General features: G+C 41.2%; 1 protein-coding gene across 2 annotated transcripts; it reads right to left on the bottom strand.

Moving 5' to 3' along the window:
- Positions 1-57: 57 nt before the first annotated feature.
- On the bottom strand, positions 58-12,701 carry LOC117155577 (venom protease). 2 transcript variants are annotated; one of them, XM_033331710.2, is made up of 10 exons: positions 11,880-12,701; positions 5,103-5,593; positions 4,477-4,521; positions 3,535-3,786; positions 2,050-2,135; positions 1,878-1,963; positions 1,564-1,701; positions 1,366-1,502; positions 1,125-1,282; positions 58-719 (listed from the first exon to the last, which is right to left on the bottom strand). In XM_033331710.2, exons 2-10 carry the CDS (start codon positions 5,587-5,589, stop codon positions 561-563), a joined length of 1,548 nt encoding a protein of 515 aa, XP_033187601.1. In that variant the 5' UTR covers positions 5,590-5,593; positions 11,880-12,701; the 3' UTR covers positions 58-560. The 2 variants fall into 2 exon arrangements, with proteins under 2 accessions (XP_033187601.1, XP_076479686.1); XM_076623571.1 differs by lacking the exon at positions 3,535-3,786 and having other exon boundaries at positions 11,880-12,697.

The following is a 12,701-nucleotide window of genomic DNA, read 5'->3' on the forward strand; positions in this document are numbered from 1 at the left end:
GCCTTGTTCTTTCGTCCCTTCCGTTAAAACGCACAAAAAGAAATGGATAGACAATGATAAAATAAAAAACTGAACATTTATTAAGCGCGAATACAAACGAATATCACACGCACTTAATTTACAAAATATCCACATCGTTACATTTCACACCGTACGTCAAGAATGTAGACGCTTTTTGCCTCGGAAGGCTTAGATAATCGACGAAAGAAAGTTCACCGGGCGCGACTTACAAATTAAAACAATTTCCACGCATCACCTCGTTTCGTTAGAGAATTATATGTTAGAAATCGATGCATGATAGCAACAGTTCTTCCACCTCGAAGACGGACAACTTTGTTCCTGACTTTAAACATTATCTCATCACAATGTTTCACATTCCTCGAGCGTAGAATCGTCGAAATTCCCAGTTACACAGTTCCTAGATCCTCGGTATCTATCATTCGATCATTTGCCAGCCAGTTACGAAATCGTCAGAGATCCTATCCAATACCGTGTCGTAAACTTTGCTTCATGCAAAGTTTTTACAGAGAACAATCTCTATCCCTTTTTGATTCGCCTCGCTACGAATTGATAACGTAGGTTATCCAGTCGACCGTTTTAGCTACCCGATGATAGATTCCTGGCTGGCCTGGCTGAGCACACGAGTAACCCGCTGAAACGATACCTATTAGGTACCATCGTCCTGTTTTCTCCAACATCAGTGGCCCACCACTGTCACCCTGAAAATCATAGGCAAAAAGCTCTCAATCCTTTTTTTCCTTTTTTTCTTTTACACAATAAAGGAGTATCACTCAGTTCTTTCAAATTCAACTTGAACATTCTAGATTATGTACTATATGTACAGACGATATAGCGTAATGGGTGAAACTTTGGAAAGAAATACCCACTGACAGTAAGTAGCTGCATCTGGTACCCGTTTTATAGAGACGATGTAATTCATCGCTCAAGTTATTTGTAAATTAATATTCCGGTTATGATTCACTAAATCTACACGGCAATAAGCCACTGTTGTTTTTTGCTCGTTAATAATTGTCTCGAATTGCACGTTTTGACACATAAATTTACGAATCTGTAACTTTTAGCTTTTGACTGATTTTACCCGTTTTACGTCAAATTAAACTCACTTGGCAGGAGTCCTTGCCACCTCCACGGTACCCAGCACACATCATCTCGTCATAAATCACAACGTTAATCCCGTTGGACCGATGCCATCTCTCACAGATTCGATTGTCTATCACAGGTACGTCTACTGCTTGTAGCGTCTTGGGACGTAGCCTCGATCCTGTTCATTTTAACAGAATTCAATACACGACCGTCGCTAGCTCGAACTCTGTAACGTTTCAGATAAATCGTTTCTGTATTTACCAGCCTGTAACGCTCCCCATCCAGCAGCCCATCCATACTGTCCTAGAAAGTCCTCGTTTTTCTCGGGCAAACAGATCGGCGCTATGTGAGGCATGTAATGAACCGGTCGATCTAATCGTAGAACAGCCACGTCGAACCTGAGCAACAGGCAATTTCATTTTAGCGTCTGTTAGAACCACTCGTGAAATGTCAACGTACCTGTCAGCTTGAGGAGTGAACTTGAAGTAAGGATGAACGCGAATCTCTCTGACACCGAAGGTGTAAGCTGGTAATGTCTCGCTGGCGGAATTTACTACGTAATCACCTAGAGTGACTTGAACTTGACGAGCTGATGCCCTAAACGTAAAACGAAAGAACAATTGAAAGAAAATAGCGACCGATATTGTACTTGCGGAATTTTTATCATAGTATCGAGGCTTTCAAATCCGACCCACGTATAGATTAAGGAAATTCTAGAACTTCGAGAAATTCTGCAAGTCGTAACAGCTTCAGATGTTCGATATTCCACTTACTTAGCTACACAGTGACCAGCAGTGACGACGTGGAATCGATTAACGAGAGTGCCGCCGCATCGACTGGACCCGATTCGTATATACGCCTGAGAAAGTAGAACATTTTCTCTGTTTAAAAGACGATACAAAAGGCTGGAAAGGATTGACTACGATTCGTCGATGCAAATCTGACCTGCCATGGAAAACTGCCGAATCCTGCGTCGTCGCCTCCGACGATTCTTCTTTGCGCGGTTTGCTTCGAGACGGGAATCCCGCAGCCTGTAATTACGAGGATGTAGATTCTCCATTTCAATCTAAATATGTTTGCAGTGTTCGTTTACGAGCAGCTCTTGAAGAGTTAGTAGCGGAATATGTATAAATACACTGCTCAAAACAATCAGGGCACCGTTTTCCGTATCAGTTTGATTTTTATGTCTTTTTCCTGCGTTTATACGTTTGCTTTAATTATTACCTTAACCCTTTTAAGACGAATCGTTCTTTTAACAACGAACGCAGTGATACGTTAGTTCAGATTATGGTAGAGGCGAATTTAATAAATTAGGTTTAATCGTCGTTTTTAAAACTATCACACGAACAACTATTACATATTTCAGTCTATCGACTATAATAGAATCTTCTCTTTGCTTATTTAACGCAATAGAATCGTTCATAGTAACGATCCTCTAATTATTTTATGCAGTATAAACACTTTGGTAGCGTAGCGACGGAAACATCTTTCACTTGATAACGTTTCGTTGATCTTCAAGTTAGTATTACCGAATTAGACTTGGAGTAATTCAATGAAACATTCGACGATCAAACTACCAAGCAATAATAAATCGCGACTCTATCGATTCTGTTTCTTATGTTCCGTTAAATTAAAAGTGTCCTCTTAAACGCGGTTCGACCGGAAGAAAAATTTCACTTATTTGTAATTAATCTGTAAATTAATTAGATTTATGGAAATCTCTCTTTATACTCGTACAGACGAAATTGATGATTAAAGATGAAGATCGTACTTCAGGGGGACGGAGGACTTATTCCTCGCGAACTAGGAACACCGGAAGTGGATACGAAATTCAGAGGACTCGCGTGACAAGAGAACCGTCGAAGAAGTGCGGAACGGACTCGTTGTTATCACGATGAACATGCAAGATCGATTGACAAATAAGGTGAGAAAACTTCACCCGGAGGAAGGCAGGCAGGAAGATCGCGACACGTGCAAGTATCGAAAGAGGAAGACGAAAATGACTTAGATCGGGTGGTGTACATCCTATCATGCTTTGGAAGGTGTAAACAGAGAAAGTGAAGGCATTCGATGACATGCTAAGGAAAGTGCAAGTGTTAAAGAGACGAGTGATTTACAAGTCAAGAAGATTTCGACATGCTGACGAAAGTGCTAATGTAACATTTGTAGGGCAAAAAAGAGAAATAGACAAGTAGAATAAAAAGAAAAACTAAAAAGAACAAAAATACGGAATAGAGAAGAAAAATGTAAATGGGAACAAGGAAAAACCGAGTGAAGTAATGCAAGAAAAAGGGAGAAGATATAAAAGATACGTCTCTTAAATAGGAGAGAAGAATAACGACATTCAGGAAGCATTTCCAAAGAAAGACAGCGGTGGTCGATCATGCTAGTGCAAGAATCGGATGACATGCTTCTGTAGGAAGGACTTACGATCATCGTTGGCGGTCTCCGTGTAAGTATCCAACGGAAGCGGCTGAGATTGATCTCTAGGTGCCTCAATCAGGTTATAATCAGAGCTACCTTTCGGTTCTTTCCGCTGACAACAAGCGTACATGATGCCACCGCAACTGCCGTCCAAAAGGCCAGCGGACATCCAGCACATTAGAAAAAATTCGCAGCTTCGTCCGTCAGCGCACAACGTATCGTCACCCTTCCACAGCGGTCTTTTTTGTTGACGCGGCTCTGCACAAAACAGGGCAAACTGTTCTTTCTTCTCCTTTCTCTCTTACGACATTTTCCCCTTTTTGTCTCTCCAAAACGGATAATTAAAATGAAAGAACGCAAGGTCCTCGTTACTCGTTCATTTTTCACGTTTACGTTTCATACCAGACATCTCTGATATGTGCAAAGCAAGGTCTGATTACTCCAAGCCTAGCTTCAGAATACTTTCGCGAGAGAAACGAGCTGAAAATATTGAGCAATTCGCGAGAGGATTGAAAATGAGCGCAATCGTTTTAAAAAGCGACCGAAAGAAGTTTTATTTCACGGAGCGTCGTTAATACAATCGCGATGTGGTTTAACGAAATCGTAAAAGCAACAGGAAAGAACCTTCGAGCGCACCTCTGTCGTAACGATACGACCAACGCGGATGACGGAAATCGTCGGCTCGACGGAAACGGGTCCGGATGTCACAATCGTTGCGACACCCGGTTAGGATATTGCACCCGGGCTAATTTACAATTATCCGACTAGTACGAAATTCAGAGGCGCGATGTAATGTAATCCGGTATCGGTTTCACTCATTGGATTAGCGAAAGACCGGAAACGTTCTGCGAAACGGGCTTTCAACAGGTGCGACTAGACCACGACTCATCGGTACGTCGCTCTCTGTCGAAACACCGATCAACGCTGATCGCTTCACGGGGAACGTACCTGATTCTAACCTAGGGTAATCGTCGAGGGTTTGCTTTCGATGATCTGGAACAACAATTTCCTCTCTTAACAAAAAAAGAAAAAAAATTATCAAGTAATCTTTCTCATAAAAGATATTTAACCGTCAAACTAACAATGAAAATCATTCATAGCCATTTCGTAGCTATTCTATATGGACATTTCTGTCGAATCGAAGATAAAAGAAAAATAGAAAAATCAAGCGGAATAGAATATCGAATCCAATTCAACATAGAACCGCAAACAGTTAACACGATATGAAAAAAAAATCAAGCCAATGCTAGCTTTTCCCATCCTTTCGACCAAACCAGAGATCGACGTCACGAATTTCAAATGCCATTTACGCACATATGTATATATAATATATTTTACCAATATAAACATCACGCGAGAAAGATAAAATAAATCTATTTTTGTTAATTTTCTGACTCTCGTGCCACTTGATGGTGAAATGATAAATAAATAAATACGAAACGATCGAAGGTGGAAAAGATGCAAATGGAAAATTTTGACGTGGAATTGCTTGACAACATATCGAATCTTAAAATTCTTCTATAAAATACGAGAAATGTGATTTATGCCTTTTACGTCACATTATTGTACTTTACCTCTGATCTCGTCCTCAAAATCTGGCAAGTGGTTAGACTGTTGGAAAAACGAGGATGCGCTGCCACCCACCGGGGGTGGGATGTCGTTGTCACGAAAGATCAATCGTGGAGTTCGATGACCCATCACGGGTCTGTTGTACTCGGAAATAGGATTTCTCCATAGCGACTTGTGCTGTCTCCAGGATGGAAAACGAACTCCAGGAGGCACACCGATGTTCCTCCCTATAGGAGGTCCACCACCCTCGAAAACATAGCCGGCTGGGCCACTTGGAAATCTAACATATCGACGTCTGCGAGGCGAATTCAGAATTAAGTCTGTGCGATTCCCATTGTTGTTTCGCGGCTCAATGTAACTGGAACTGAAGATCGTCTTTGGCTTGCTAAGACTCGATCCTGAGATCTCTGTTTGACTGGTGGCACGATTCGAGGATACGATGAGGACTATTCCTATGAGCAACCATTGGCACGATCTCGCTGCACCCATCATTTGACTGGAACAAAATCATAAATCTTTTGTTACGTCGAATATTAACTTGCAGTGCTCCAAACAATATTTTATATTTCATCGTAACTAATTTAATAAGCTCTCTGCAAAAGTTTAGGTTTATTGTTATAAAAAATTCATTATACTTTTTCTAATTATAAAAGCGTATCACAGCGGAAGATAACGTTGAAACTTAATTAAGTATGAAACCAAAGGGACGATACTTCCAAAAGTTAAAATAGTTATGTGACTAAGTTTAAGCTCTCAAAATCTTGGCTCGCCACTAGAATTTTCTGTCCGGAAATTCATATTTCTGTTAAACTAACGTATAGTACAAATGTTTTATATATTAAAACTGAAGAAATCGAATTAGAAATTGCGTTGGTAATCGGACAAAAAGATTTAGGGTTTTCGTTATGGAGAAAAATCGTTTGCGACTCCTGCAACTTAAATATTCCACTTTCCCCTGTGTTTAATAGCGTCACTCTTTTGGAACGATTTTTTGCCCACTGTTTGCCTTTTCTCCCAGTTTTTGCTTGCGCCGTAACCAGCATCCTTTCCGAGTATCATTTGCCATACAAACTTTGAGCTCGCTTACAGCGCAAAGTGTCAAAATTCTGTTTTCCTTCCTATAGGACGGCTTGTACTGGTAAGCCTGTTATCTCGCCACTTATTTAGCCGATAGGCTCTTTCAATTAACTTGTGTAAATTGTCAAACATTAGATACGGTATCTTTCGAAGCAGGACAAAGAATACAAGGAACAAAAGTGATCCAAGATAAAACGTGCCGTTACGAAAAGGTAAACAATCCTCAATTCCAAAACGAAGGGGAAAAAGTCTCGACTGGTTGCTATCAGAATCGATTCGATTGCACGAGAATCCTGATGCGATCGTAACAGCTGTAATTATATAACGACACGCGAGATAATTAAATTCTCTTTTCTCCTCTTTCACGACGATCCAGTAATTTTTTAACCAATCTGCTTCGATTTATCGTTCGATCTTTCGTTAGAATTGATCTTCCAAACATCAAAGAAGAAACGTCGCGTGAGTGAGGTAAACGAGCCACGGAACACGCAGCTCAACAGATTCTACCCGACACGAATCCCTTTTATACCAAAGTCCATTTTAACTGCATCTATATAGTGCACGCAATGATTCGTGACTAGGTTGCATTGTTGCGTTTGATTTCGAAAGGTAACGTCGTCGAATATTTCCAATTTTGTTTTTAAAGCAGAATATATCGCGACTCAAAGTATTCGAATACTTGCCGATAGGATTTTCATTGGATAAATAGTCACTGTAAATATACAGGGTGGTTGGTAACTGGTGGAAAGGGGGAAAGCGGAAAGGGGGTGATTCTACGCGAAAAAAGAAGTTGAAAATATAGAACAAAAAAATTTTTTTTTCTTTTTTTAAATTTTTCCATCGAGACAACGATCTACAGTGAGCTCCGTTATAACGAGACGCGATAAAGTGCACGCGTACCGAGCGAAAATTCAAAGTCGATTTTCTCGAAAACAAAGTCTCGAACGAAAAATGTTTATTCTATATTTTCGACTTCTTTTTTCGCCTAGAATCACCCCCTTTTCGCTTGTACCACCAGTTACCAACCACCCTGTATAATCTGTGTTAAATATCTCATAAATAATAAATATTAAGCAAATAATTAATTTGATTCTCTACGAATTATACGCTTGCATTTAATATCTTGTACTTTCTATGTACATTTTCGCGTTCGTTTGGAACTTTATCGATATAATCGTAATAGTTGACCTTTATTACTACGAATTATACGTAATATATTAATAAGAGATTTCCGCTAGTGGTAGAACACCTTCACGAGATATTGTATAAAGCGAGAGAAAGATGGAGCTTAAAATCGCGTGATAGAATCGAAATTGGCTCTCCGTTTGACCTACTCGTCTTCAGAAAGCCGGAAACCGTCCGCGTCCGGCGTCAGGAGAGTAGAAAACAAGTTCCTGGAGCCGATCGAGTGGATTCTTTTTCAAGTGGACGAAAATATGTTGTTTGCGTCACGTTGGCTCCGTAACGGGTGAAAGTAAAAAGAGGCTCAACAGGAAACAAACACATGGATTGTACACACGGAGATTCATTATGGTACGGGGCAGCATCCTCCGGTTGGTCAGTTATCGGGGATATTAAGAAGGAGTGAAAACGCCACGCCACGAGTTTTATTGGCCTGAGACGAGATTGGGCAATAGCCAACATCGTACCAGCTGCATTAATCACTAGTTTAACCACGTTCAGGTCAATTTAACCACGTAACGGTCCTTGTCACCCCATTTCGTAATAGATTAAAAAATCCTCGCCCGAAAAGAAGGGCCCATTGTCCGCTGATCGAAGGACAGTCAATGAACGACGAGGAATTTCAAGGTAAAGGAATGATCTTGGTTAGAGTTAGAAAAAGGGGTGGAAGCGGCCAGCAATCGATGTAAAGAGTATTGGATTCATTCAACAGATAAATGTAAAATTCCATCGGATAAATATTACTAAATACCCTTATGGATGTTAATTATCGAACTTGATTATTAATTTATTCGTCGTATTACTTCTTTGAGAATTAATTAGTAGCTGATTTAGGAATTGAAGTTGAAATATCTGAGGATAGATTTTATTGCGAGTTTTCAGGATGGTTGCAATACCTTTATGCAATTTTTCAATGGATATCGTCCATTTTTCAGTCAAGAAGAATAATCGAACGCATCGAACAATCGATGTAGAACGTCCTTGCCAGAATAGCATCGCGGTAGCGAGTGAATGGTTCGATGTGTTAGTAGGTCATTGGCTCTGTCGTGTAGAAGTGAAAGTGCACTTCTTGCATGCACGACAGTGTGAAGTTCATGTTCACGCTGCCACCCGCTCCGCCGGAAGTTACGAGCCATCGACCATGTTCTTCTTATTCTTCGAGTCCTCTTACTATCTTATTAGAGTTTTACCATGCCAATTAGAATGTCGCTATAGCCGATCTAATCGATAAAACGAAACGTTAGTATACGAGTCAGTATGCTTTATGTACTAATAAAAATTATCTGAAATACGACTTACAAGGAATTGTCAAGTTCTTAATGAACGTTATCGAAAGAAGCCTGGCATGCGAGAAAAAAAAAAAATAGCAAGAAAAGTGAAACCCGGTAGAAAACATATTCCAGTTTCCGACTAGATTCGAACCTGTTAATCGCCTTAATGCTCCTGCGACTCGATAATATTTTAATTATTGTCTTTCTCGTTTTCTTTTTTCTCGGCTCTTTGATTTCTGTTAAGGAGGAGAAAATACAACCATGTCACTGGTTCTTCGAGAGAAAATGAAAGCTGTCGACATTTTAATACCCTCGCCATTATTCATCTTGATACTCGCTACCAACGAAACGCATATATCATAATCAATTTTCCCTCTGTTACGAAATGTTGCTATTAAAATATATATTTCGCTGCTGTTTCGATCTTACAGATTGTAGCCAGAAGTATAAATGTCAAAGGCGGATAGATAACAAGATCTATGAGAAGAAACGATCACGGGAAAATCGTTGGTTCCCCGAACTCGATCGAAGGAAAAGTGACAGGGGCAAAAAAATCACAAAGTAAACGATGCAAAAGGCGATCTAGAAGCTGCATCGCACGAACTTTCACCTTCCTACGACTAGTCTGACTCTATCGTGCAGGCTGATGGTCGAAAGTACAGAGAGTTTCTTCTCTCGTCTCGTGTATACGTCGCTGTAAACGAGATACACACCACACGCATAATTGTAGCTTCGTTTCCCAGCTGTTCGTGAAAGCCCACGTGCGTTGATCTCGCGTGTATCCCGCGTCTCTTCTCTTTCTCTTCTGGCTTTTCTCTCTCCTATCTCTCTCTTTCTGTCTGTCGTTTATATCGTTGGTGCTGTCCGGTACCAGCCGATTGGCGCCACACGGGTGTCCACATCCTGAATTCCGTGTGAACCGACATTAAGAGCGCGATCCATTACTTTCTCTGCAAAGCGCACAGGCGCCGTTTTACTTTCGCCGAAAGCAAATGGAAAAAAAGCCAAAAAAAGAGAAGCGCGCGGCGCGTGAAATTTTGTTTTCGTCCGATCCCGGCCCCGTTTTCTTTGCACGATCCACCAACGGCGATCGAGAACGTAAATAAGACAGAGCATTTTTCAACACACGAGCATGGAATAAAATAATCGTTCCTTTATGTTCGTTTAACTAGAAAATAGTAAAATTTAGATCAAGAGAAAATTGTTTTAAATAAATATATGTATCTATACTAGAGATAATGCGAGCTGAGTGCTCGATATAGCTGTTGTTTACTTTGTTCGATCGGTATTTATACGATGCTTAATAGCACCGTAATTTCTGCAAAACGGCAATAAACGATAACAAGGCTCAACGGGTCAATTCACTTGGATCGCTCGGCTCAGAAGAAAGCGAACGAGCAAAAAGCGTTCTCTCGTCGAAAGAGTATAACGGCTACTCGGGGCCGGCCTCTGGAAATGGTAATATCCAGATCGCGGGCGCGCATCATGCCCTTTTTTTCCTCTCGATTTTCGATAGAAATGACAGCAGCCTGATTGGCCCTTTAACGCTTACGTCCACCGTGGATACGCGCGAGTACGCGTCCCACCTTTCGAAGGAAACCGGTTCGAAGAAATCTGAACGTTGCAACTTCTGCTCTTTCTTCGTGGCCTTGAAAGAGCTACGCTTGTTCGCGGTCTAGTTCACCAGATACCCTTTCATGACGAACACTTTCCATTGTGTAACGAATTTTTTCTTCGTCTTCTCCCTGTGTATTTTTCCTCGTTGGCCGCTCTCCTCGCGGTTCTTTTCTTCTTCATCGTTCGTTCTTGGTTAAAAAGCGATTCTTATTCTCCGCTGTAAAGTCGATTCTTTCCTCTCGCGTCTAGTGCCGAGCAATCTCAGTGATCGCGGAACGATCTGCATTGTTACTTTCTAGGAGAAATTAATTCGCGCATAAACAGCGTAATCTCAGCCAGATGAAAATGGGGAAAAAGTGTGTCGGATAACGCGCATACCATCGATTGAATATTCATGAATCCCGATACACCTTGATAATGCACGAGCCATCTGGTATTCAATGACAGACAAGCTTTTTAATTGAACTCGAAATATATTCAACGAAATTAATCGTAAGGAACGAGGCATGGACGCGGTGGAACGTTCGCTACCGTTTCCATGTACGGTGATAGAGGATCGTCAGATGGAACGACGTGTTTCGTGGCTGGACACACGTTTCTCTTCAAACTTCTATCAAACGATGTTACGTAAACAGGGAGTGGTGTTTAGGCAATCCGTAGAACGGTACCGAAGCGTGCATCCTTAATGCTCGTCCCCTTGCTTGTCTCGTTTTGGAAAAGAACGGAAGTACTTTCACTGGCTACGAGGTCGGAAAGTTGAGCATTTCGATAGCCACGAGACATTGCCAATTCGCAACGAGAGATCTCACTTTTCTCTCTTGGTCCTTTTGCCGTCTATCTACGAATGCTTTTTTCGTCCCAGACTCTGAATAATGTTCGAATACTGTCATATCATGAATAGTACTTTTTGCAAAACTCGTGAAAGTTCTTCGTTAGATCAAAAGGAATTTCAGTACTTTAATAGCTTTAGAACATTTTTCCTATGTTTTATACGTGTTTTAAACGATACCATGTAATTGCATGAGAAACTAGATCTGATTGATCGAATTACTTTCAATCATAGAAATCCGATTACTTCGTTGCATGGTCGTATGTCATTAAGTGATAATCGAATCCTGTTAAACGTCATTAGTGCTGAATTTCTGTCCATTAATTTGCCATACGTGGAAACCGAAATCACGACTAATGTCGCGAGAACGACCAGCGATTTATTCATTGGTAATAACTACTTCGCTCAACCATTAAAATCGCTAGTTTCATTTACCTATCTTACCTTGTGTACGTTTTACTCGGTGAGTAGGCTGGTGATACGGGCTTTCTTTCAAAAGCCGATCCAGTCCTTCTCACTTTCACTTAATTTTTCCAATGACCATCGCGTGAGTATTGTATTACAAGTCCCAACGCATCGAATTCAATGAGAGTTTCTAATTATTTTTAACCGCTTACTATTCCTTTTTTATCCTCTACTTTATGCACGAGTTAGTATCTTTCACCTTTCTGTACCTTCGATGTCTTCTTTAGAAATCTCGAAAGTGTCGAAAAATAAGTTCTTGGTCTTAAAAATTGAACTAAAAACTTTATCGAGATTTTTAAGTATCGTCTCTAACAGGACTCAGCGATACCTTTGTTACTTACCGATCTGTCAAACCAAATCAATCTCGTTCTTGTAATCTTCTTCCCCTAAGTTTTAGTCTTCTGTTCCCCTTCGCTGTCCAAAAAGCGATTCCTCAAAAGAACCTCCCCCCAGCTTCGCCACCGTCTCTTCTTCTTCCTCTTTTTCTTCCACGTCGATCCTGAACAGTCCTCACCACCATAACACAACGGTTCTCACTGATACGTCGCGACACCTTCGATCCACGATCTATCTATCGCGACTTTTACATCGAATTAACTCAGCTATGTATCAACATTGCGTCACAGTCACCAAAGACCTGCTTCATGCTTCTTCACTAGTTTCTTATCATCTTCGCACTTTGACTATTTTTCTTCTCTCTCGACCGACGTCGATCTTCAAGTTCCTTTATGGAGAAAAGAACCGGCGCGAGAGATGAATCTACTTGGAAATGTTCTTTCAGTTCTGCCTGAGTTTCTTCACCGTGGATTCACCAGACTTTTCCTAAATTTTCCCGGCCATTGGATCTCAAAACGGTCACGATCGAACCAAGAGTTTTTTCGAGGAACAAGGAAGATGCACACGATGGAGGGCCTGCACCATGTCTATCCTCTCGTCTCGAGGAGCCCCGGTCGCCTGCTCGTCGTTGCCCACCGTCCGCTACGTCGGCTCTCACTTTCTCCGGCGAGTAGTTTCATTTCGGTAGGTAAAACTCTCTCGTGTGTCCCCCACCAGGTCCACACCGGCTGCTCGAGTCTTCTCTCTGTGTAATCGAACGGGAAAATCGAGCGATCGGAAGGATACCATAGTCCTTCGATCCAACCAGCGTTTCCTTCTTCTTCGTT

Source organism: Bombus vancouverensis, chromosome 12, assembly GCF_051014615.1.
Source record: "Bombus vancouverensis nearcticus chromosome 12, iyBomVanc1_principal, whole genome shotgun sequence".
NCBI lineage: Eukaryota > Metazoa > Arthropoda > Insecta > Hymenoptera > Apidae > Bombus > Bombus vancouverensis.